The sequence below is a fragment of the Nothobranchius furzeri genome, chromosome 10 (assembly GCF_043380555.1).
Source record: "Nothobranchius furzeri strain GRZ-AD chromosome 10, NfurGRZ-RIMD1, whole genome shotgun sequence".
Classification (NCBI taxonomy): Eukaryota; Metazoa; Chordata; class Actinopteri; order Cyprinodontiformes; family Nothobranchiidae; genus Nothobranchius; species Nothobranchius furzeri.
In genome coordinates, this window is record NC_091750.1 from 52734152 (window position 1) to 52757864 (window position 23713).

The 23713-nt window shown below is 41.0% G+C and overlaps 1 protein-coding gene across 2 annotated transcripts; it reads right to left on the reverse strand.

Moving 5' to 3' along the window:
- Positions 1-1034: 1034 nt before the first annotated feature.
- adora2b (adenosine A2b receptor) lies at positions 1035-23713 on the reverse strand. Of its 2 annotated transcripts, XM_015961179.3 has the most exons (3): positions 23539-23713; positions 22951-23417; positions 1035-1945 (listed from the first exon to the last, which is right to left on the reverse strand). In XM_015961179.3, the coding sequence occupies exons 2-3, from the start codon at positions 23268-23270 to the stop codon at positions 1231-1233; spliced, it is 1035 nt and encodes a 344-aa protein (XP_015816665.1). In that variant the 5' UTR covers positions 23271-23417; positions 23539-23713; the 3' UTR covers positions 1035-1230. The 2 variants fall into 2 exon arrangements, with proteins under 2 accessions (XP_015816665.1, XP_054586644.1); XM_054730669.2 differs by lacking the exons at positions 22951-23417; positions 23539-23713 and adding an exon at positions 17226-17580.

Sequence of the window (23713 nt, forward strand, 5' to 3'; positions counted from 1 at the left end):
GTATGTTATGGTTTGATGAGACGATATTATCAGAAGGCCGCTTCCATGCTGAACACAGCTCGACTGAACCGTTTACATGCAGAGGAAGTCGGTCTTCAACTGCATTATCTGGATACTTCAGCTTTATTAGAACCAGACTAATGTGTTTACATGCATTAAAAATAATGCCAGTAATTTTAAGGCAATAGTTCAGTTAACTGATGTGCATGTAAAAGCACTGACTGATAAATGTTTATAAAGTTAAGCCTGCATGATTTTTTGGGAAATTTAGGAAGTTGGAGCAGTTTTAAGATGGCAGTAAATACATTTTAGTTCGAGCTGGGTTGGACGCACCGGTAGCTCATCAGTCCTGAAGGACATAAAATATCTCAGCCTAGTAATTATTTATAACATTTGTGCAGAAATGCTCTTCATAATGAGCAGGTGAGTTCCTGACACAGGATGGTTTGTGACGGAGATGAGATGGTGCTCAGGGGAATCTTTGTTTCTTGGTGTATTTAATTAAGTGGCCTTTTTTTTAGCTCTCTGCATACATTCTTCTTGCTGTTCTTCCTACGATCACTGGCACTTAGTTCAATAACAAAAAGAACAATATACTCTAAAAAGGTACTATGTATTTTTGTTATCTGCCTCATTTTTGGGTAAAGATATGCAAAGTTTCATGCCTCCATATCCTCTATCTAAATGAACTTTATAAATAAATACAGAAAATATGTCCTCTCAGAATACGGAGGCAATGATTGGTTCCTTTCGAAAGCTTGATGAGCCAAAAATAACCACAGAAGAGAAAACCTACTACAGTACCTTTTTCAGTCCACAAGCACAGATCTATTCACACAGTTTTTTTTATCGTTACATTCTCAAAGACATGGTCTTGTAATAAATTATTTAACACTGGCACTGAATGTTTACGATAAAACCAGCAGGGCAGAAAAAAAGGGCTGTTTTTTGCAGCAAGGTCATCTCAGAATGAGGAGTTTGATTTGGATTCTCTTCACATTCTTACAAATCCAGTTTGCTTCAACAGTTTTATCTAAACCTTCGCTCAAAAGTTATGTAAGACTTGTTGAGTATTTTGTTGACAACCCCCGTATAGTGATTTGTCACAATTTATAAATAAATCTCCACATTCAAGGCTGGATTGACACATGTCACCCTTGTTCTGTAAACATTAGAAACCTCAGTAAAAACCAAAATCAAGAGTTGATCCCAGTGGCCCATGCCGTGTCTCTATAGCAGAGGGTCAATGGTCATGTGGATCTGGTCTTTGTGGCGTCTGCTGCCATTGGAGCTGAGGTAAAGGTCCTCCCTGCGGCACAGCAGGTGCTGGGACAGGATTTTGCGGAACGTGTTCCTGAAGTCCTGGATGCGGTAAGCGTAGATGATTGGGTTTACCGCTGAGTTGGCGTGAGACAGAATAATGGCAACATACATGACTGACTCCGGCTTCTCGAGCTCCCTGTAAAACAGAGTGAGACAGTTGAGGATGTGGACTGGCAGCCAGCAGACGACGAACAGTCCCACAATAATGGAGAGGGACTTGGCTGCTCTGATCTCCTTCTGCAGCAGACCGTGGTTTTGATTGTCCCCGTTGCCCACACACTTGAGCTCAATCAGCCTCAGCTGCTTCCTGGCCACGGTGAAGATCTTCACGTAGATGCCCAGCATGATCAGCAGTGGCAGCAGGACACACACGAAGAAGTTAAAGTAGACCATGTACTTCATGTCCACCACACTCTCAAAGTAACACTCGAGGTTGCAGTTCTGCGGCAGCCCCCCCCTGTGTTTGTAGTCCACAGTGTTGTCCTCTTCAGAGCTGCTGTTGTTGCAGCTCGAGTACTTTAAGTTCCACCCAAAGAAGGGAATGAGGCCAATCACAAAAGAAAGGATCCATAAAATTGCTATGATTTCTCTGGAAGTCTTTCCTGTCATCAGCTCCTTGTACCTGGAGGAAACAGCACAAGTGGGCACAGAGGTCAAAGGTCACCATGATCTCACAAAGGCATTTTTTGTGTGTCTGTGAATCCCACTGTAAGCTTGACAGGAGCAGCATAATGTTTCTGATCAATAACCAAAAGTCATGGTCAGGAGCAGGTGGCCACCGGGACTCTGTGCTGACAGATTTAAGATGTTTTTCAAAATTAAATCAAATAATAAAAGAATCGGTCAGGGAGACGATTTTTCCTTTCTTTTTTTGCAAAAGTTAAAAAACTTGATCTTCTGGCTTCACTTCATCTCACTCATGAACACAACCTTTATGGGTGCTCGGTGGCAAAGTTCAAGAAGTAAAGCCAATTCAGTATAAAACATAAATGCAGAGAAAGTGGTTAAAAGCCTGTGAGTCTGCAGCTTTGTAAAAACACACCAAAGGGATGTTAACACTAAATAATCCTACCTGTACCGTCTGGTGCTTTTTCATTTCTCAGATTTTATTTACAAATCTTAAAATGTAAAGATTAAATAAAATCATATTGCTCGATAACCATAAACTAATAAAATATGTGAGACAAAAAATCTATCAGCCAATCATTAAAATAAACATAAATACCAGTAAAAAGCAGCCAGGTGCTGCAGGGGCTTATCGTTTTGCTGTTCTGGAGCATACAGGCGTGTGTTAACACTATGTCAAGGATCTTAAGACACAGAATGCCACTCCTGCCCCTGAGAGCCACGTGTCCTTAATGATGTTCCTCTGCTCATCTATTGTTTACATTCACATGATTAAATTACCTCAGCACGGTGTCATCTATGTCTGCCATCATTAGATCTTTCTTCATTGACATAGATGCATGAACAAATAATGCATTTACAATTAAAAATCATCTATAAAAACACGATCAGCTATTTCATGAAAGCAGTGACTGAAAACTGGTGAAAAGCCTAAATTGCAGTTATATAGAAAAGCACTAAAAGGCTCAACCAAATCACATGATATTTTTTCCATTGATTACAGTCTAAAACAGCGACCCACATGCTTATGTTCTTCCTGATGACACCTATGAAATGAAAGCTTTTACAGTGTCACACACTCCCCTCTGCTTGCATTCACGATCTGTATTCACCATTCAGCTTTCAGTTCACCATCAATACTGCAGCAATCCAATCAAGTCTTAATGACTTCATTAAATGTGCTGAAAAGTGCACAATATGCATGCGTTCTGTTTTGATCTACAGGCTAAAGCAGCAAAATGAGTTTGAATAAAGGTATTTGTAAATATGACTTTCTCCTGTAATCTAGATATAATTTAGACCTAATGTAGGCTGAGCTGTTACTGATTAGCCATTATTGCAATTCAAAAAGTAATTTTTCCTCATAGTTCACAAGAATAAAACTTGTTTAGAGCTTTAACTGTTAAAGGACATTTTGAAGAAAGAAAATGATCATTTATGAGAATATAGAGAGCCAAAGTCACACCCATCTACTTCCACACCATGAGTCCCCGGAAGAACGAAAAAAATGAATGCACGTCAATGGGGCTAAAAATGCAATTTTTTAATTTAGCTTGTTTTGTGCCGTGGATTTCACATATTATGTCCATGAATTTTAAAGACACATTTTGATACCAAAAACGTGCTTATTTTCTACGCTATTTTAGGTTTTGTGTGAAAATAAGTCCAGGACTACAAATGCGCATCACGAAAGTGACGTCATCAAACCAGACATGGAGAAAAGTGAGGGAAAAGGGCTGTAAGTTCAGCAAACTTCCCACAGGAGGAAAAACCCACCATAAATCTGGTCATTTGGTAAGTAGCAGCTACTTTGGGGGAGAGGAGATTATGTGGTGACGTCACAAATGCGACGTGCGATTTCTGGTGTGTAGTCGTGCTAATTACAAACTTTTACAAGCCGATAAATCTCAAAGTACGTGACTGGCGTGGTCAAAACACCCATCATTAGTTATCATTTAAATTGCAGTACAACATATGTGTAATCCAGGGCGTAAGGCAAAGCAAATTAGAAAATAGCGTTTTAGCCCCATTGACTTGCATTTGTTTTTTCGTTCTTCCGGGGACCCGTGAGCTGACCGGAAAGAGAGGAGACTTGTGCTCCCTATGCTGGTGAAGGCTCTCTGTCATCCAGGCCATGGTCATCCAAAGGGTTCAAATAAAGGCAACTGGACTTCTTTGGTTTCTTTAAAGACATTTTGCTTCCCATCCGAGGAGCTTTGTCAGTTTTGCTGGTCAAGCTTACAGGGGTGTGTCCAGGGAGTGGCCTGGGGTAGCACATGCCACCCTTAGAATCTGATTGGCCACCCCAGGTGCCACCTCACTAAGTTCCAGTTTAAATTGACTTTACATTGTCGACAAAAGGCTTGGGTTGTAAACTCCAAAATAGTGTGTGGTTACATGCACCTTTCACCTTGTTTTCTAGCCCAGGTATGTAGTATTAATATTTTTTCATATTCACATACATAATATTTAGAGTCCCACTCAACTCCAGTTGGTGGCAGTAGTACAACAAGAAGTGACTTGCTAACCACCACAAAAGTAGAAGATGAAGAGGAAAAAAAAAAGGTGATTGTGCAATGTGAAACTCAAAAATTCACTAGAAAGTAAATAAATAAATAAACGATTTGTGTAAATAAATAAATAAGCATAACCATTGGTGCCACCCATGAATAAACAAGTGCCCCACATGGGCCACCCCATTTTAAAAGTCCTGGACACGGCTCTGCAAGCTTATATACTGTAGCTATCTGTTGTCACTTAACAAACTAACACCCCTACTTCTTAACCCCCGATGAGTGGTTGATGTTGTTAGGTCCTTTTGTGTGGGAATGACTGTTCTGATTTCTCCTGCATCTAATCACAACAACCATTCCAACACAACAAAACCTAACAACATCAACGACTCCCAGGGGGTAGGGAGGAGGGGTATTTGTTGTCAGAACTGACAGACAAAGCTCCTTGAATGAAAAGCAAAATGTCAAGAAATAGGTTTTAAATTTACGAAAACAAAAATGTTTTTGCAAAAACAGTATGGATGTTTTTTCCCCCTCTGGGATGTTATTTGTGGACAATTATGTAAAATAAATGAATATAAAACAATTACCAGGAATTTTAATGTCATTCTGTTGTGGAAATTCAATGTAACAAATCAATGAAAAACTGAAAAGGTGTTTAAACCAAGCCCCCTCAATGCGGGTCTGATATTGAAGCCCATGCGGAAGTGAAATAAATTGCAGTTCCACCCTCATCTGCTGGGGGCTGGTGTCAGAAGCGAGCAAATCCTCATTGACTCCCATGTTAAAAATACCAATTTCACAGCAGAAATAAACATGTTTACAGCCTGGTACCAAAACATGTTTTTGGTTTAATTGATCTAGTTTATACTCATGACAACTCTGAGGGGGGTGAATTTTTTGTCACTCTTCTGTTTAAGTGTTTAAATGCCTAAAATTCTGTATAATTAATGAGCATCAGACCCACGTGACCGCAGAGCTAGCTCCATGGAAAGGCCTCAGTAGCCTCAGTCTGAGCTTTGGTCTCACCTGAAAACTGTTCCGTGATTTTTAAGTCTCTGAACTTAGACCAGTAGCTGTAGCATTTGTGTATTCTTTTTTTGGATATTATTTGTGCAATTGTTGGACAAAATGACTTGCTGTGGTATTAATTGCACTAATAGAGCGTCCAAGGAGTTTCCACTTCATTTTTTTGGTAACTAAAATTATATTTATGTATTTCAGGTCATTGCCGCTTTTGCACTAGCTGAGCTTTTCAAAGTAGCTAGCCAACTACCATTTTAACATGTAGTGTTTAACCATGAAATTTAGATGTAATACGGTAAAGTATATGTCGATGGGTGTAAAACCCAATGCATTTAACATAAAAATGGGCTGAAATATGACGTAGCTCTCGGAGGGAGACTTCCGTGTTCCATTCTTCCACCCGGTTCTCCCCAGCGGTCAGCCCGGCGCATCTCTAACCACTTCGGCGCCTGTCTGCTGCGCGGGCTGACCGCTTGTGGAGCTCTCAGGCTCGGAGAGAAACCTGACCACAGAAATACTGCAGCTCGTTGAGTTGGTTGATAGTGCTTGATGTTAGTCTCCAGAAGTCTGTATGCCATCAGATAAACTTGCTCGTTTTTTATATTTTTTGCATATTTGTAAAATAGTGGTGGTGGGGAGTGACTAAATAACTAATTTGTCGAAAAATTCAATTCAATTCAAAGATACTTTATTAATCCCAGAGGGAAATCAGAGCCGTGACCGGATGCCCTGTTATCATCTTATCTTAAAACTAAAATCATTTTGATATGTTATTGCACAGATAAGCTGTATTGCTGAATCCCAGCAGTATGGGGTTTTTGGTTTGTTGTTTCTATTGTGTTCCTTGCAGGTATTCATTTTCTCCCTGCGGTTGAGTTCCTGCCACCACCCCCAGTTTCGGCTGCTCAGCGTCATCAGCTGACCTGACCTTTTGACCTTGAACCTTTCACTAATATCTTCAAAGCAAAATCAGCACAAACACATACTTTAGCAGCACAAACATAGCACAAATGTTTGACTCCAATTTTGTTAGATTTGAAGAAGGTGGTGGTGGTGGGGGGTGGGGGGGGGGCAACTTCACTTAGGTCCTTCAGACTCCTGTTTTCCAAACTCTCTCAGCTGGAAATCTCCACTCTTCTCTACTGCTACTTGATTCTGGCCACTCTCACTCAGGACGTTCAACCGGAAGCTCTCAACTGTCCACATTTGGCTAAATGGCAACATTTTTTCAGTCTGGCTAAAAGACTCTTTAGTCCGTCTCATAATCATGAGTTATGTCATATTGAACAACAGTTGTATTTGATTCTAATTTTAATGAGTTGCTGAGTTATCTGTAGCAAGGTACTCGGCTCTCTGGGAGGTGGTCTGAGTTGGTTCTGTGCTCTGTGGCGGCTGCTGGTTTCCTGGTGCTTAGGGCGGTTCCAGAGTGCACCTGATCTTTGGAGGTCTCACACTTCACATCCCAGCACATGCACAAACACATGCTTGTTGATGTTTGTTGTTCATGGTTTACATGTTTATAGTTGTTCATCCCACGTTTTCTTGATGATTCTTAGAAATGTTTCTTTACAGGTGCAGCAGCTGGTTGCTGTTTTTTATGTTGGTTTCCTAGTTGTTTTTATTTTTCTCTCTTATTTACTTGTTTGTCCTCTTATCAACCCTCTTTATTCCAGATTGGTTCAGCATTTACATGCTAATGTGGCGATACATAACCCAAACCAATATTACAATAACATAATTTTTTATTCAAGGGGAACCTCGTACACATTAAGGCTCCTCTTAATATAGCAAATCTGTTCAGCACATTCTGACAGACAGACCACCATTCTTCTGTCATGTTGCTGTACATGACATTTTTAGACTTTTTCTTTTTAAAGATAAATAGTATTACATTTAAAGAACAATACTTTCACATTATGATTTCCCCACACTTTCTGTATACCTGTATTTTGTTGTTTTTCAATAAAGAATGACAAATTATTTAAGTTTATGGGTTTTTTTAGCACACAAATATCTACAAAGCTAATATTTACATGGATACATAACAAGTATGATTGGGTTTTGCATTACGGCAGCCTCTAAGGTTTATTTTAGTAAGATTTTTAAACCAAGTAAAGTTAGTAAAGAACACATTTCAATTGGCTGCTAAGAAACTGTTGGACTTAAAATGGGCCTGTTGTAGAAACAACTTGGCATAAATGATTCTTCCTTCCTTTTTTGTCTTAACCAAAGAAATTCCAGTAATCGAGCAAAAACATTTATTTTTTCATCACATTTTATAAAATAACAGGACACAAAATGTCGGTACATTAAAAAAACATAAAATAATAAAAGGGGCCCAGACAGCTGCAGAGTGAGTGGAACATTGGGTCGTGAAGGAAGAACAGAGTTGTCAACAGTGTTATGGCTATAGACAAATTATATCAACAACACATTAGCTATAACAGTCAGGGATATGTTTATCCTGTTTGCTTGAAAATAAATCTGTCCTAAAGGCAAAATTCAAAAGCATTGAGACTCTCACCTGGAAGTCTTTCACTGCTTTTGGAGCTGGCCATTAAGATAATCGGCAATATTAGTTAAAAAAATATCATTTCCCCATTTGTGAAATGAACTTTGTCTGACAAAAATATCCCTGGACTGTCATGTCCGATGTGAGGATGCACAACAACTGCACCATTTAAGCTAGAAATAAATGTAGCCATAACACTGTTGACAAACCTCCTGGCCTTCTCAATTTTAGCAGGTTTTACACCTGCCCTCCTTCTACACCTTTGGGTGATGGATGACATGATGATCATCATGTGAGGTTGTAGAAGGTGAAGCCGGTGCAGGTCCTCTGTCATGTTGACCAGCTTCAGACTGCTGACCACCCCCATGTCAATTCCGCCACAATGCATGAGAAGGACATCAGGAGCTGCTCTTCCTCGCAGGGAGTGGAAAAAGAAGGGGAAAAGGTCTTTCCACCTCAGTCCGCCCCAACCGAACCAGGAGACACGGACGTCAGGGAGGCCAAGGTTGTCTCCAAGGGTCTCTGCAGCTCTCTGGGCACCACGCCTCACTGTCTCCAATGATCCAAATGGCTATGGAGAAAAAAAATAACAGGTTTGGCCTAGCTGTTTAAAATGCAAAACCATACATGAAGTGGTCAAGACAGGTACTTGGTACTTACACTTGCTGCTTTGTGTAGCTGATGTTGAAGACACACAGGAGGCCATGGTGACCTTTTAACAGTTCTCAGAAAAAAAATGTAATAAAAGAATGAAACTTAAAAACTCCCAGACTTCATTTCATGATTGCTAATCAGCTATGGCTGATTTATTGTTTGGATCACAGTGAGTTACACCAATTCTAATATATTTTTATTTCTATAATACATACATACTTTTTAATTATTATTTTCACATGACTGTTATCAGGCTCTCTTGTTCTGGTTCTCATGATAATTCCATTTCTTCCAGTAAGTTATCTTGTGCTTACTTCATCTGTATAATGTCTCTTTACTTTTGGTGAATTGTACGGAGTCCAGAATAAAGGCTACTTGGCTTTACAAGATACAAACAAGTATTAAGAATGTTACACTGCCAAAAAAAAGCATCCCCTATTATTTCAAGTAATGATAAAGTTATGAATGATGTTTCATTTTCTACACAACCCCATTTGTCCTCTGAGCTACTGCTTAGAGTGGTTAAAGAGGAGTACACACAGACAAACAGGCAGGTAGTAGTTTAAAAAAAACTATTGATAAATAAAATACTGTTTTAACGTAAGGAACCTCAATAACATGACATCCCCCACCCCCCACTCAGTTTTCCCTGAAGACTATTATTTAAGAATTATTAGATTAACCGATCACGAGATTGTGCAGTCTGCCATTAAAAGTGGATAGAACATTTTTTACTACTTTTGACAAACTCATACTGTGTCCTGTTTGCGACGGAATCAGCCCTTTAATCAATACTTTAAAAGGTTTAGAGGTCATAAAATGTTTTACCTGCTATGCTAAAAGCAGAGAATTTGACGCATAAAATAGCAGAGCACCGAAAAATACATATGGGACACAGTAAAGATTGAATTAACAGTAACGTCAAAAGTATTTGTATAAAACCCGAGATTTCTCTCTTTTTTAATATATATATTTATATACGTTCAACTGTGACAACATATTAAGTTTTCAAGATGCACATGCATGAGTAACATGGTAATAGTACGAGTACATCTTATAGCCGTCGCGATGCGCGCTCTCGCGGCAGGGGATGCAATTTTCGGCAGGCAGGCTGTTCTCGGCATAACACCGGCTCCAGACCAGCAATGAGCTCCCCTGCCCCACTGGGAATAAAAAACACACAGCCATCACCTGCTGGAGCTTGTGGCGCACATTTACACACCTGATCTAGCCCAGTTTCAGCTCCTCTGCCCCGCCATCACCTGCTGCAGCCTGTGGTGCGCTTCTACGGGCCGGCTCCGACCCAGGAATGAGCTCCCCTGTCCCGCTGGGAGGGTTTCAAACACCGCCATCCTCTGCTGGAGACCGTGGCCCGCTGCTGTGCCGCGTTGTTTATTCTGTTATCGTTACCGGTACTTGTCTTGCAATGTGAAACGCTTGGTCTCAGATTTTGTAAGAAAAATAATAAAATTTCCCCCCAAAATGCGACTTATAGTCCAATGCGACTTATATGTTTTTTTCTTCTTCATTATACATTTTATGGCTAGTGCGACTTATACTCCGGAGTGACTTATAGTCTGGAAAATATGGTATGTTAAAAATATTGAAAACTTGCTCAAAGCAAAATATGTTTTCATTAAGGAAATAACTTATAAACTTACCGATTTAATACTTTTTTATTCACAGAAAGATAGTTTTCATGAAAAAGCGCCGCAAACATCCACACAAACTCCGTGTGAGCTTCAGGTCACTGGTGTTCCACAGAGTAAGCTCCGGTTGTAGCTAGGTAGCTACCTCCATTAGCTTAGCTCCCACCTCCGCGTTAGCTTTGGGTTAGCTTCAGGTTAGCTTGTAGCTAGTTCGACCGGGTGTCGTCATTTGATCCCAGCATACAGCCCCATCCTCAGCTCCACTTCTCTTCCCTTTTGTGGAATTGTCTGGGCTTGACGGAACCTGTGACACGGTCAAAATGGCGGTGGTGGCCACCTCCCATTTTTCCTCAGAAACGTGTTATTGGAGTCTATGAAAACCCATATATGTATATATGTATATATGTATATATATATATATATATATATATATATATATATATATATATATATATATATATATATATATATGTATGTATATATATGTCGATGTTTTAAACTTGGATTTTTATTCGCATTTATATTAAAAAAACAAACTTTTATTTCATAATTTGGAGACAAAGTTATTAACAGCCATTGTGGAAGGTTCAAAGAGCCACTTCATGGCTCCAGATTTAGATATGAGCTGGTTACAAGATCAAAACCATCCCAACCATCACAGCATAATTTCAGTTTAAAAGCGCAAACAGCCTCTGCTCTGTCCCTGATCCAGGATACAGATAGTCCACATGGTATAAAAAGCCTCTCGCCGCTTCAGATTTCATTTCACATCTACAAGAGCACCCATTGCGCCCATCTCTTTAAAGTAATGATATCAGGAAATGAATTGAATGAATGAATTTGCAACCACTCAAGAGAAACGTGTCAATCACCAGAGAGTGAAAGCAGGCTTGTCACCAACATCAACCAATTAACCTCTAGAGACCGCTTCATCAAGAACACACAAGCAGTTAAATAAAATGTTTATGCTTATTCTTAATAAAATCATATTTATTCCATTATTTTCAAATGATAGAAATGAAAATGTGATTTTGAAACCAGATTTTTGTGTTTTTACCCATATTTATGTCAATGGATTTTGCTGAACTACAGAGAGAACGTGTGTGTATAAATGTGTCTCTTACAGCTTTTTATTGGGATACTTCTTGTCTTTTTTTTAATTTTCAAACTTTAGTAAGTTTGATCTGATGTTTCCCAAGGTAATAATCTAGTTTATTACCAATAAATTGCCCATAAAGCTGCTAGCAGCAGACACACACATGGAGGCTGCATGGGAAGAAGCAGGGTGAGTCACCCTTGTGTTGTCCTCACTGTCCCCATCATGTGCAGAGAGCTGAGAGTAAACACACGCTGTTTCCTCTGAGTGATTCAGCTGAGATGCGGCACACTAATGACTAATATTTATACTGACAGCTTTGCGCCCGCCACACAAACACACACACACACACACACACACACACACACACACACACACACACACACACACACACACACACAGGAGTGAGTCAGAACCAGAGGTGACCGCTCCACACTTCTGTTGTGAAAATTCACAAACGATTGTGGATTCTTGTTACAAATACTTTAGTTGTACAATAGTAAACATTTTAAAGCTTTCAGACACAATGAGAAACACCTTTTCGATGACTGTGTTTTTAATCAACCTTTTAAACGTCACCAAAATAATCCTTCTCTCTCCTAGCAAACATCGCTAAAGCATAAAACAGCTCTAATTTATGTGCAAACGTTTTTCCATCCATTGCCATCGTAGCGTCCAGTCTAGTTTACATTTTATTCTCAATCTTCCCAGAACAAATAGAATATAAGATTTTATTGATTAAGGCTGAAAAAAGCTACCCAAACCATGCTGGTGATGTGTGAAGGAATAACTGCCACCCTGGTTGAATTTAGAAACAACAGTTTTAATTTACGACTTCATTTGGAAAGCAGTGTTCAGTTTACTGATTGCTGGCAGACTTCAGAAATTAAGGAAATTACTTCAGTGGAACCTGTCTGACAACAATGAAGGAGGCTAAAAGATCTCAAAAAACAACATTGTTCTAAAACAATGATGAGGCTAAAATGGGACTTTTGGAAGATGTGTCCCGCTACATTTGAGAAAAAACATGGAGGTGGTAGTGTGATGGTTTGGGGATGCTGTGCTGCTCTAGCAGGAGAATATTCAACCTTTGGCCCTAAACAGGTCATTCATGCTTGAAAATCCTCAAATGTGGCTGATAAATCAAAATTGGCTAAAAACCAGTTTCCTCCAAGGAAGTAAGTAATCCGTAATCAAGCTACGGGTCATTTCCGTTTCCTCACAGGGTCAGGGTCAGTTCAATAGCTTATTTTCTTTTAATAAATGAAAAAAAAGATATGAAAATTACATTTAACATTTGCCCAGGTTACCTTTGTCTGATGTTAACATTTGATTAAATGACTAAAACAAGAACAAAATTGAAGACATCTATAGGCAAATACTTATTTGTGGTAATGTAAATAACTCAGGGGGAAGAGCGCACAACAGCTGTGGCTGGTTTTTCCCTATCGCTGAGTGAAACGTTGTCGTTCTAATGTAGAGAAGGAAAATATGTCACCAAGTTCAACTGCATTCCTCATTTTATGTGATTTGAATCATGAGAAACATCAGGCTCTCGCTCCTTCTGGGTCTGCTCGTTTTGGGATTGATGGAAAAATTGGAGTGATAAATGAACAGCTGCCGGCTTCTGTAAAGACTGTAGAGACTGATGATGAGGAAGTGGCTTCACTGTGAATAATTACAGACAGGAAGTACCCATACAGTTCTGTTTCTGAGGGAATTTGACAAAAGAATTCATGCTCGGTTGCCATAACAACACAGATGAATTCTTATTAATCATTGGCTCACGCTATCCTAAGTTTTCATAAATCTTAACAAACTGGTTGATGAGTGGTGCACGAGCTCCGCCCTTACCCTGTGACCCCCTGCAGCAGGCCTGACTAGCCACTCCATGAATATTACAGCTTGGTGCTAAAAGATGCAGAAGAAGATGCTCCAGTGATTCTCCTCTCATTACCAGCTGTTCATCTTCATCCCCTCTCCATTTTTCTTTTAAACCACAGAGGTCAACAGCATGTGCAGGACCCATTTCTCATCAGGTCCAACTTCTGCACATCCCTCCCGCTCTCTCTATTTTATCCATGGAGACAGGGACTGAACAAGCGGCTGAATGGATTAGCTACAGCATGACGACAGCACGCTGGCATCTATCTTTGTTCTGCTTTCTTTTCCTGCTTCATCCACTCTCACTCGCTCTCTCACTCTGTGGTCAGTTGTTTGCCTTGGGGCTACTGACCTACACCATGCCACACACACTGTCTAAACACACACACACACACCCGTTTTGATGTGCGGCTGGGTCCACAGCCCAATATCTAACAGGTAGTCACTCAAACTTGACAGCTATGTTCTTCACCCTGGAAGAACGGCAACAATTTTAATATTTATTTGACTGTAAACATTCTGTTATCTAACTTCAGTCTGCAACCAGTGAAGGTTTTCAGCATCACTCAGTTCAGTCTCATAAATTTAAATCTTAATCTTAGCTTGAGCTTCCCCTCTAACTCTGAACCTTCATCCATCATCACATCAGATTTTAATGTAATGGAAAACATGACTTCACTGTTGTAATTAATGGAGGTGAACAATAGCAAGTTGAAACTTCTGATTCATTTATTTTTTAAAGTTTGTGTAGTTGATAGCTAACCAGTACCTCACAGCAGCTCAGTGCATTTAGGCATCTGGATGTGAGAACGGGTGGACTGGTTCCAACCGAGGACTGCCGAGCAGTCTCTGAACTCAACATGTTGAACATGAGCAGGACTCCAGCTGCAGAAGACCACACCGGGTGTCTCTTCTGTCAGATAAGAACAGAAAACTGAGGCTAAAACTCACACAGGATCACCAGAACTATGGAAATAAAGTAGATCTGTTAATTATTTGCTAAAGGTAAAAAAAAGGTGTGCTCAGTCTGTAAGAGAGAAGAAGAAATCTAAAAACAGGAGAGTCACCCACAAGCACGCAAGGTTTGAGCACAAGGGAAGATAATTCAAAGGAGATGAGAGGAAAGGTGTCTGGGCAGCATTCAATCTGAGCAGAACAGTGGGTTTGATTAAAAAAAAAGAGAACAACTAAGCTAGATTGATTATTTTAAATCTGAAGAGCACCACTTTGAGTTTAGGGAGCATAAACGAGAAACTCTGATTAAAAGTTCTAGTTCAGGAGAATTTTACATGATCCTGGCATCACCACCTTAAGCTTGGTTTATGCTTGACGCATTCACTTTCCGCTTGATGATGCGGCCCGCGGATGGAACACGCTTCACAACTCGCAGCGTTTATGGTTCATGCGGCTTGTCTCTGCGGTGAGCCAATATTCTCCCAAACTGTAGGGGGCAGCATGGAGCTCTACGGCATGCATCCAACACTACACCATAGTAGAAGTAGAAATTACTGTTGTTTACAACATGGCATTCCAGCATTTTTTAACAGCGTCCTCGTCTTTTCCGACAGTGCGAGCTATTTCTCTCCAAGAATTATTAACAACATGTTGATCACGGTGATCTTTGAGAGCTGAATCATACAAATGTCTGTATTTACAAACCTCTGCCATACTAGTTCTTGCCAGTCCGCCATGTTTTTCTGCGTCCGACCTTCCGCGTGGTTAGAAAATTTCCTAGGTGCGCGGTGCGGAAAGTTTGGGCCGTGCGGAGGCGCGGTGGAGGGGCGTGGTTGTTAAAATGATGCAACTTTTCCGCACAGACCTCGCAGACGCGTCAAGCTTAAACCAACCTTTAGATTACTGGTGTTGTAAGGCTGTGAGGGGGGTTTTCTTGGCCCACTTCGGGTCATGTCCCCCCTGCCCCACCCCCAAAAGTATGTCCATGCCCTCAGTACCAACTGAACATGGTTTAACATGAGAACAACTGAGCTTTTTATTGTCTGGTGAAGAAAACCTTCAACTACTGAGCCTGTGCAGATTTGCACAAGCCTCCAGCTCCATTGTTCTCCTGCTTTTGTTTTTGCAAACACACAATTACCTGTGAACCCTGGTATATTTGCATTTATTTTGTTCTTGTGTTAGCTCTCCAGCATTGAGTGTTCTCTGGCTTTTTCACATAAAATAGCAAAAATTTGTGAAGAAAATAAAAGATCAGTTTCAGGTTAATCTCTTCTTTATGGTAAGTCAGTGCATGGGATATTTTTTATGAACATGGCTGAATTTTGTGAAGGTTTCTGCCACAAACAGGTTGGGGCTGCTGGAGGTGCTAGTGAATAATTGCAGATGTGCCAGTGTTCACAGGTAATCTGTGTGTTTGCAAAACGAAAGCAGCAGGACAATGGAGCTGGAGGCCTGATGGAGTGGAAGATTCTCATCATGGATGTAACTGTTCTGGTCCACATCATATCGGTGTGGACCAGAACCTCTAATGAATGACATCTTGTTGACATGAGGAATTAAGGCTGTTCTGAAAACAAAAAAGGGGGGCAAACTAGTACTACAAATGAGTACTGTAAAAAGTGGCCAAAGAGTGTAGCTTTTAAGAAAAACTTTTTGGGTAACTCTTGTTACTGGCTTTGGTTCATTAAACAACTTTGTAGCTTTTTGCCAGCCATAGTTGAGTAACAAATGCCCGCGCTGCAGCCTTAGCTCGCAGGAGACACAGCAACGTCACACTCACTGATAGTAAATAGTAGCTACGTCCCTCATTATTTTATTTTGAAAGGAGAAAAACTGACAATCCCCCAGCCGGCTGAGAATGAAATATGATTGAGTATAACCTTCCTTCCAACGTGATTGAGACATTAGACTGTAGAATATAGAACTCTTACATATTGCACCTTTAACTGTTTTTTTTCATCTCAAATTTGATCAGAAATCACTTTGTTGTTTCATAATGTCTCAACAGCTGATCTCAGGTATCCAAAGTGAGATCCTGCTGCCTTAAGCCTGATTCATGCTTCTCCGTCTGCGTCAGTGCGGAGACACGCAACGTCCTTGCGGGCCTGCTGGAGAGCTCCACAAGGACGGATGGAGTCGAGCTCTCTTTTTTAAACATCCGTCGAACGAGAGGGACAACGCAAGCTTGTGATTGGTCAGGACGCCACTGTCGTCATTGCGCCCTCAAAAACATAAAGAGAGCCGAGGATAACTAGCGGCAGACACGGAGAAGCTTGAAGAATACCTCGCGAAAAAACTCTAAAAACATGAACGTTTAATTCCCCGTGACTGGAGGAGTGAAAAGATGCGCAGCAAGTGTTTTATTTGTGGATGGAAATGACAGGAAACGTGGGTTTAGAGGTGGCGAGCGCTTGAAGAGGTGGAGGAGGATGAGAGACAAATTTGTCTGTGTTAAAAAGTCTCTTATATACAAAAAACACAATATAAACACACTATCTTGGACCGGATACATGACGGGATATCACAGAACAGCGCTACGCCCTCTGCTGTCCTGGCGAGGAATTGCTTTGCAACACTCCCCAGGAGACGGAGAAGTATGAGAGCAAAATGCTTCCATCAATCCGTGCGTGTCTGTCCCTTGCGGAGCTGACGGAGAAGCATGAACCAGGCTTAAGAATGATTACAACTCAAAAGTTTTATGACCGTTCATGCAACCTCAAACATTTCATCATATCATAAAATATTTAAAACTAGCATCATCAATAATAAATAATAATAATAATAATAATAACATCAATCCACCTACAACTAATATTTGTTTATCCAAACTGAGGTTGTTCAATGATCTATCAACAACAGGTATGATATTTACACAAAACACCTCGTGTATCCAGATTCACTGGATATCCAGAAACAAAACAATCCAATAGAATTAAGAAGCTGATTTTTTTAAATCAGACGCCTGGGGCATGAGAGAGGCAGACCTGCTGATAAAGGTCCAGATGTGCTTCGGTTGAATCCAGAACATCAACAGAACAGGAGGAGGAAGCAGCCAGAGGGTCTTTTTCCGAGGAATCACAATAGTGAGACTGGGGGCTTGAGGAGAGCATTGAGAAGAGAGTGTGTGAGAAATGTATCTCATGGGATTGAAACATCTGGCTTTTTCACATTAAAAAACATCTGCAGAAAACTTTAATCTAAGAAAGAATTGTGGTTCCACAGGCCTCAGAGAGACCCAACTCACACACAAAAGCTTGTGGACACATAATTAGAGCCACACACACACACACTGATTATGTTATCACATGTATGACGGGGTGTGGAGCTAGGTTTACAGTAACCTTGTAGAATGTGTAAAAAGTCAGGTTTGATCAAAAGGAGGTCTTGTTTTGTTCTGTGGGTCAAAAATAGAAACTTTACAAGCCCTTTGAGAGGTGCGAGGCCACTTTTGTCCCAAACTAATGTCAAACTATCCATTCTAGCCGCGTTGTTTGACCGAAATGGAAATGACAGCATGTCTAAGCCAAACAGCATCCACTTCTCACACAACAAAGCTGGGGTGTGTTCTTAAAAATAAACTCTAACGGAAAGCTCGCTAGCATGCTGCAAGTCTACAAACAACACCACCTGCAGACAGACACTTCCCATCTGATGATATTCTTCAATTCCTGGAAATATCATGCAGCACAGTGCTGTCCCTGCTGGCTGCCTCTGCTTCCATGGGTTCCAGTGGAAATGACACGCAGCGATTGAGTTTCCTTTAGAGTCCAATCATATGACACAGTTTCAGGAGAAGTTGGAGCATTATAGTGTAATTTAAAAAATGCATACTCTGATTGCAACAATAAATATGATATTAAACTTTGATTAACATTCATTTATTCAAAATCACATTTCTCTGTCTCCAAAAATGAATTAAGTTCACAAATCAGAAACTAAGGAGAACACACCTGGAGAAGTGACACTAGGTGATTTTAAAGATTTATTTTATCATCAATAAGAAAAAAATCATTTAACCTTCTCAGGCTCAAAATAAGTTTTGATAAAAGGATGAACAACTAAATCCTTCAGGTGTACGTCTGAGTTAAAAAATGCTCATGAAATACGTATGTGGAGTAACCAGGTACAGTTGTGGTCAGAAGTTTACATACACTTGTAAAAAATATAATATAATGGCTCTACTGAGTGTCCCGTTATTTCTAAAACTCAGATTTTTCTCTGATAGAGTGATTGGAACAGATACTTCTTCGTCACAAAAAACATTCATGAAGTTTGGTTCTTTAATGTCTTTATTATGGGTTAACAGAGAAAAGTGATCACATTTGCTGGGTCACAAATATACATACAGCAGTGCTAATATTTGGTTACATGTCCCTTAGCCATTTTCACTTCAGTCAGGCGCTTTTGGTAGCCATCCACAAGCTTCTGGCAAGCTTCTGGTTGAATCTTTGACCACTCCTCTTGACAGAATTGGTGAAGTTCAGTTACATTTGATGGCTTTCTGATATGGACTTGTTTCTTCAGCACTGTCCACATGTTTTCAATGGGGTTTAAAGTCAGGACTTTGGGAAGGCCATTCTAAAACCCTTATTCTAGCCTGATTTAGCCATTCCTTTACCACTTTTGATGTGTGTTTGGGGTCATTGTCCTGTTGGAACACCCAACTGTGCCCAAGACCCAACCTTCGTGCTGATGATTTTAGGTTATGTTGAAGAATGTGAAGGTAATCCTCCTTCTTCATTATCCCATTTACTCTCTGTAAAGCACCAGTTCCATTGGCAGCAAAACAGCCCCACAGCATAATATTCCCACCACCATGCTTGACTGTAGGCATGGTGTTCTTGGGGTTAAAGGCCTCACCTTTTCTCCTCCAAACATATTGCTGGGCATTGTGGCCAAAAAGCTATATTTTCGTTTCGTCTGACCACAGAACTTTCCTCCAGAAGGTCTTATCTTTGTCCATGTGATCAGCAGCAAACTCCAGTCGAGCCTTAAGGTGCCGCTTTTGGAGCAAGGGCTTCCTTCTTGCACGGCAGCCTCTCAGTCCATGGAGATGCAAAACACGTTTGACCGTGGACAATGACACCTGTGTTCCAGCAGCTTCTAATTCTTGGCAGATCTGCTTTTTGGTGATTCTTGGTTCACTCTTTACCCTCCTGACCAATTTTCTCTCAGCAGCAGGTGATAGCTTGCGTTTTCTTCCTGATCTTGGCAGTGATGAAACAGTGCCATGCACCTTATACTTACAAACAATTGTTTGCACTGTTGCTCTTGGGACCTGCAGCTGCTTTGAAATGGCCCCAAGTGACTTTCCTGACTTGTTCAAGTCAATAATTCGCTTTTTCAGATCCATGCTGAGCTCCTTTGACTTTCCCATTGTAGCGTTTGTGGGCGTTTGTATCCAATGAGCCCTATTTACCTGGCCTGTGGGGGATTCAACACCCACACTTTTCCTTCTGTTTTGCTCACCTCCACACCAGTCTGGTTTCTTTACGTCACACTCACTCTGTTTGCCTCATCTCCTTCTTCACCTCCGCTTCTGACAGCCAATGTCGGGTTTCCAGGAGAGCAGGAGAGGGAGGGATGGAAGAGCTCGACTGAATTCATAATTTTACATCTTGACATTAGCTGTACAAAGTCTGAGTTTGATAAAGTGAAGAACAACAATTTGCAGAGGTTTATAACAGGCGCGGCACCAGGTTTTCATTTTTGGGTGGGCCAAGGTAATTTTGGACGGACCTTAATAAGCAGTGACTTAAGTGAAGCAGGCAGGTCGAGCTAGAAAATTTCATTTAAAAAGATGTCATAAATGTGTTCCCCCGTCATTTTTATTTCTAAAATATGAAGTAAAAACTCACAATTTAATTTTCATTCATTTGTCATTAATATGTAGTCTACACCCGTGCGTTAACTGGACCATCTTCCAGTAAAAGCAAAGCATCCAGCCCACCTCTCCAAATGCGTAAAATGTGCATCAGCCGCTAGTTAGGCGCGCCGCGCGCACCGTCAGCTACGTCAGCCCAGACAAGAGCAGAGCAACTAGAGAAAGAATAGAGGATAATTGTGTCTGGATGTGGATGGAGATTACATTTTACAGCAGCCTGATCATCATTTAAATACGTAACCCATCACCTGCCCTCTAGTCCACGCTATCAGCATTATTTTAATTGGTCTGTGTGTGTGTGTGTGTGTTTTCCACTTCAAACACTGGTCTAACCAACCAGACCAGCGTGTCCAGTAACATATTAATGTTACAATTAAACAGTTTCACTTCATGTAGGCTAGGAACATTTCACCTGCCGTGGCCCGACCGATTCTGCTCCACATAAACTTTGTGCGTAATCAAATGTCTCTACAGGTGCTTTCTGAGCTGAAGAGGCTATTCTGCCTCAGACTGGATGCGTCATGCGTCTCCATATTAGAGACGGGAACAAGCGCTGTTCAGCCAAAGTTTCATAATTTCATAAAAAGAACATTTTTTCCAAGTGACACATCCCTCAGAGAGACCGGGTTTCCAGACCGCTTCAGTGGGAGGAAATCTTATCGCGTGCACCGTGGTTCTGTACTGCGCTGCGAACCCCTCTACAGATCTTCAGCCCACTGTCCATGGACAGTGGGACAGCTCTGATGTTCTGATGGGAATCAAGTTACCTCTGCGATGTGCGTAACGATTAAAATGTCAGCTCATCCATGCGCGTCGGGGTAATTCTTTCAAAACAACCAACATCCTTGAGTTTATCCGTCAATATGTGGCAAGGTGGAGAAACGAGGGCCCGGGTGGTATTCGATCCCCAGACTCCTGGGTGAGAGTCATATGCTCTAACCAGTCAGCCAAAGGGACATCCCCTTGGCCAAGTAGCCAGGGCGCATGATCTATCGGGACACTGTGACAGGACACTCACTGCCACACCTGATTATGAAACTTTGGCTGAATAGCGCTTGTTCCTGTCTCCAATGTGGCGACGCATCCAGGAACCTGTCTGAGGAGAATCCCAGAATCTGACATCCTCCAGCTCAGGAAGCGCCTATATGATTACGCACAAGCGTGACGCGTCAACCCGGTCTCACAGTAAGACCGGGTTGGACCTGTTCAGGTTTACGCAGACAATCTTTACATTTAGAATTGGCATACAGGTGTAAAATTAATGCAGTAAAATATAAAGCTTTTTATTTAAATATCCATTCATTATTTTACAAGCACAAAGAGCCGCATCAGATGGATGGAAGAGCCGCCGACCCTTGTGCTAGCCTACTTTATTGTCCCCAACAATTTTTAAACCTCACTCAAGTGAATGAATATTGTCCCCAGCAATTCTGAAAACAAACTGACGCCCTTGCCTAAGAGAAGTCACCAGCTGTAGTCACTCATAATCACTCACAAGAAGTTAAGAGGCCATGCTATGAAGCTCAGTTCACTGACACGTTTCTAAGTCACCAAAATTGCTAGTTCATGTTGCTGTATGTATATTTGTGACCCAGCAAATGTGATCACTTTTCTCTGTTAACCCATAATAAAGACATTAAAGAACCAAACTTCATGAATGTTTTTTGTGACAAAGAAGTATCTGTTCCAATCACTCTATCAGAGAAAAATCAGAGTTTTAGAAATAACGGGACACTCAGTAGAGCCATTATATTATATTTTTTACAAGTGTATGTAAACTTCTGACCACAACTGTAGGTAGGTTTTAATGTTGCAAATCTGCAACGCCTGCCTCCAGAGGGTTAAAAAAGCAACCCAGAGAAGCCTCTGTGCTGAAGAGACGAGGCTGAAACCGTTATTGAATGGTTCTGACCTTTGAGCCCTGACTTGGTTCTGAAGTGGAAATCACTGCTGCTGAAAAGCACTTAGACCCTGTTTATTGGTGGATCTACCAGAGAAAGATCTTAAATTCTGCCCGGTCTGGTTCAGAGAGATTTTTTTTTGTTTTTTTTTTTTTCAATAATGAAAATTAAAGGTTTTTTTTTTTGATCAAATATCAAAAATCTGCATCAGCAATGGTTCTGAGAACGCAACGTAACAAACTGAAATCTATTTGCAGATTTTGGAGCAAAACATATTCCAGATTAGACGATTTTTCTAAAAAGACCTCATAACCCAAAATCTACATTCATCATTACATCTCAAGTGGTTTATATCCTCATAAAATAAGTTAAATAAATAAATAAAATAAAATCACTTAATTATCCAGCAACCAAAACCATTTATAACACGTGACTTCATGTTAGCCGGACTGTTAAGCAACTCATTTCACTTCTGTCTAGAATTTCTGCAGCTTTTTAACTTTTTTTGCATGCAGCAAATCTTGTCTGTGAAACCACAGGAAAGATTTCAGATAAACTGTGTACAGCCTGGTCTACAGGAATTTCCATGACTCAGATGTAGCACTGCTGGTGCTCTAACAACCAAATCTCTGACAGATTATGGAAGCAGAGTCCTGAAACTAAAGTTGGTGAATAATTTTATTAAAGTCAGAACTTTATTTTTTATCATAAAGTAGATGTTGATCTGGTGTGTTTGTGATGTTGGGGACAGAAATTCTGCAGCTCATATAAAAAAAGATCATAAAGGGAAAAACCAGCTGAAGTTACAGATCATGTCACCAATTAGAGCACAAGTTGATGAGATCAAGACGTTTTCCCTTTCTTTATCAATAAATGATTGTCTAACACAAGTGAAAGATGTATTAAAGGCAGAGTGGCTCTCACCTCAGCGGGATCTTCACGGCCAAATATCGGTCGATCGCGATTGCGAGAAGACTGAAGATGGAGCTCTGAGTGAGTACCAAAACAAAACAGGCGAGAAACAAGCACCCGTAGAAGTCCAGCTGAATGCCGATGCTGATGGTGATGGCGAAGGGGATGGCGAGGCAGCCCACCAGGATGTCAGCCACAGCCAGGGACACCAGAAAGTAGTAGGTGGCGTTCTTCAAAGTGCTGTTGATCGCGACAGCCCAGCACACCAGCACGTTGCCGGATATGGAGAGAATTGCAATTACTACTTCAATCACGATGTAGTACATCTTCATCTCAGCAACGTGTGTGTGTGTGGACTGAAATCTGCAGGCTGGTTACAGAAACGAAAGTCATCCGCAGCTCCTCTAGTCCCAGAGGAGTAAACAAGTCCCTCTGCTGTAATCCAGGAGTACTCCACAAGTGGCTGCAGAATATGCCATCTGCGGAAAAGTGACCAGATCCGAGATTAGCAACACATTGTTTCTGTTTAAAGAGCTTTGATGTGTGCCCGGATCTGTTTGTAACAATTTGCTCTTTGATCCGAACCTCGGTGTGACTCACCTTAACGTCGCTCATCACTTCTAGACGTTTTCACGCACGTAGCGTCCGAGCTGGGGAGCGTCTGAGCGGTATCTGTGCGTGCGCGGCGCAGTCAGAGTCACACAACTTCAGTTTCCATCAGAGGAGGAAACTCATGAAGGGTGGAGGGGGGCTTATTCTCACACAGAGGCCACGC

Bases quoted from the DNA above. Each gene is read 5' to 3' on its own strand.
- adora2b (XM_015961179.3), bottom strand. From the start codon at position 23,270: ATGAAGATGTACTACATCGTGATTGAAGTAGTAATTGCAATTCTCTCC. The intron at 1,946-22,950 runs GTGAGAGCCACT...TGTTTCCTCCAG, and splicing joins GCCGTGAAGATCCCGCTGAG to GTACAAGGAGCTGATGACAG.